Source organism: Emiliania huxleyi (assembly GCF_000372725.1).
Source record: "Emiliania huxleyi CCMP1516 chromosome Unknown EMIHUscaffold_18, whole genome shotgun sequence".
Taxonomy (NCBI): domain Eukaryota; phylum Haptophyta; order Isochrysidales; family Noelaerhabdaceae; genus Emiliania; species Emiliania huxleyi.
In genome coordinates, this window is record NW_005200784.1 from 617162 (window position 1) to 618352 (window position 1191).

At 72.8% G+C, this 1191-nt stretch overlaps 1 protein-coding gene across 1 annotated transcript in view; it reads right to left on the reverse strand.

Moving 5' to 3' along the window:
* Positions 1-331: 331 nt before the first annotated feature.
* Positions 332-1191, reverse strand: part of EMIHUDRAFT_449653 (hypothetical protein) — a gene marked incomplete at its 3' end in the record, with an annotated part of 2298 nt that continues 1438 nt past the window's right edge. The window contains exons 3-7 of the mRNA XM_005783445.1: positions 964-1023; positions 801-845; positions 623-706; positions 441-559; positions 332-368 (exon numbers count right to left, since the gene is read on the reverse strand). Of these exons, the coding sequence (XP_005783502.1) occupies positions 333-368; positions 441-559; positions 623-706; positions 801-845; positions 964-1023 (344 nt within the window). The remainder of the gene's footprint in view (positions 369-440; positions 560-622; positions 707-800; positions 846-963; positions 1024-1191) is intronic.

The following is a 1191-nucleotide window of genomic DNA, read 5'->3' on the forward strand; positions in this document are numbered from 1 at the left end:
AGCGCCTCGTTCTCCTTGTAGCCGTGGAGCGACCGCATCTCGTCCAGAGTGGCGAGCACGGCGTCGTACAGCCGCACCTGCGCCGTGGCGCGGAGAGCCTCGGCGCGGGCCGCAGCAGGGGCGGCGGGGCGCAGCAGGGGCGGCGGGCCGCAGCAGGGGCGGCGGGGCGGCGGGGCTCGGCGAGGGCGCGATGGGGTCGCACTCCGTGGGCGTGCCGTGGGCCGTGGGCGGGGGGCGGGAAGGGGAGGGGGGGGGCGGTAGGAAGGGGGGGAGGGGGGCGGACCAGGTCTTCGGGCGTGGCTCGCTTGCGGCTGCCGGCCGGCCCCTTGCCCTCGCGCAGCCGTCCGAGGAGGAGGAGGTTGCGGCGCGCCTGTTGGCGATCACCGAGTCGGCCACTACGTCACCTCTGGCGGCCGAGCAAAGAGGAGCGCTGTGCGACGACCGTGTGGTGCAGCTTTTGCCACAGCAGCGCGGCCTGCAGCGTGAGCAAGCTCGCCTCGGCCGCGCCCGACTTCGCGCTCTGCTCGCGCTTCTTGGTCTCGCGCAGCTCGAGCCGCACCTAAAGAACAGTTCATGAATAGTTCATTAATAGTTCATTGGTGTCGCGCAGCTCGAGCCGCACCGAGTCGAGCGCGTCGTTGCACGCGACGAAGAGCTTGTCGTACAGCGCGAGCAAGTCGTCGCCCTTGTCTGCCTTGTCCCCCGCCTGAGAGGCGGCGGCGGCGGCGGCGGCGGCATCAGATGCCCCGCGCTGCCTGGCTTCTGGTCCCGCCTCGTCTCCTCTAGCGGGGCTCGCGCGCCTCCTTGCCGCCGCCCTCCTCGCAGCGCTGCACCTCGAGGAGCGCCTGCAGGCAAGCGATGCAGGCAAGCGATGCAGGCAAGCGATGCAGGCAAGCGACTCCCACGCGGCTCCGGGGGGTGTGAAGGACACTTGCGGCGCGGCTGCGGCGCGGGTGCGGGGGCCTGCTGGACTGCCGAGTAGCCGAGGCGCGTCTTGTCGGTCCGGAGGGGGATGCGCTCGCCTGGGGGGAGGGGGAGGGGGAGGGGGAGGGGGAGGGGGAGGGGGGGAGGGGCAGAAGGAGGGCGACGGGGAGAGAGGAGGAGGAAGGGGGAGGAGGGGGGGGGGGGGGGGGAAGTCCGGAAAAAAAACCGGGAAAGGCCACCCCCGGGGGGGGGGGGGGGGGGGGAAAA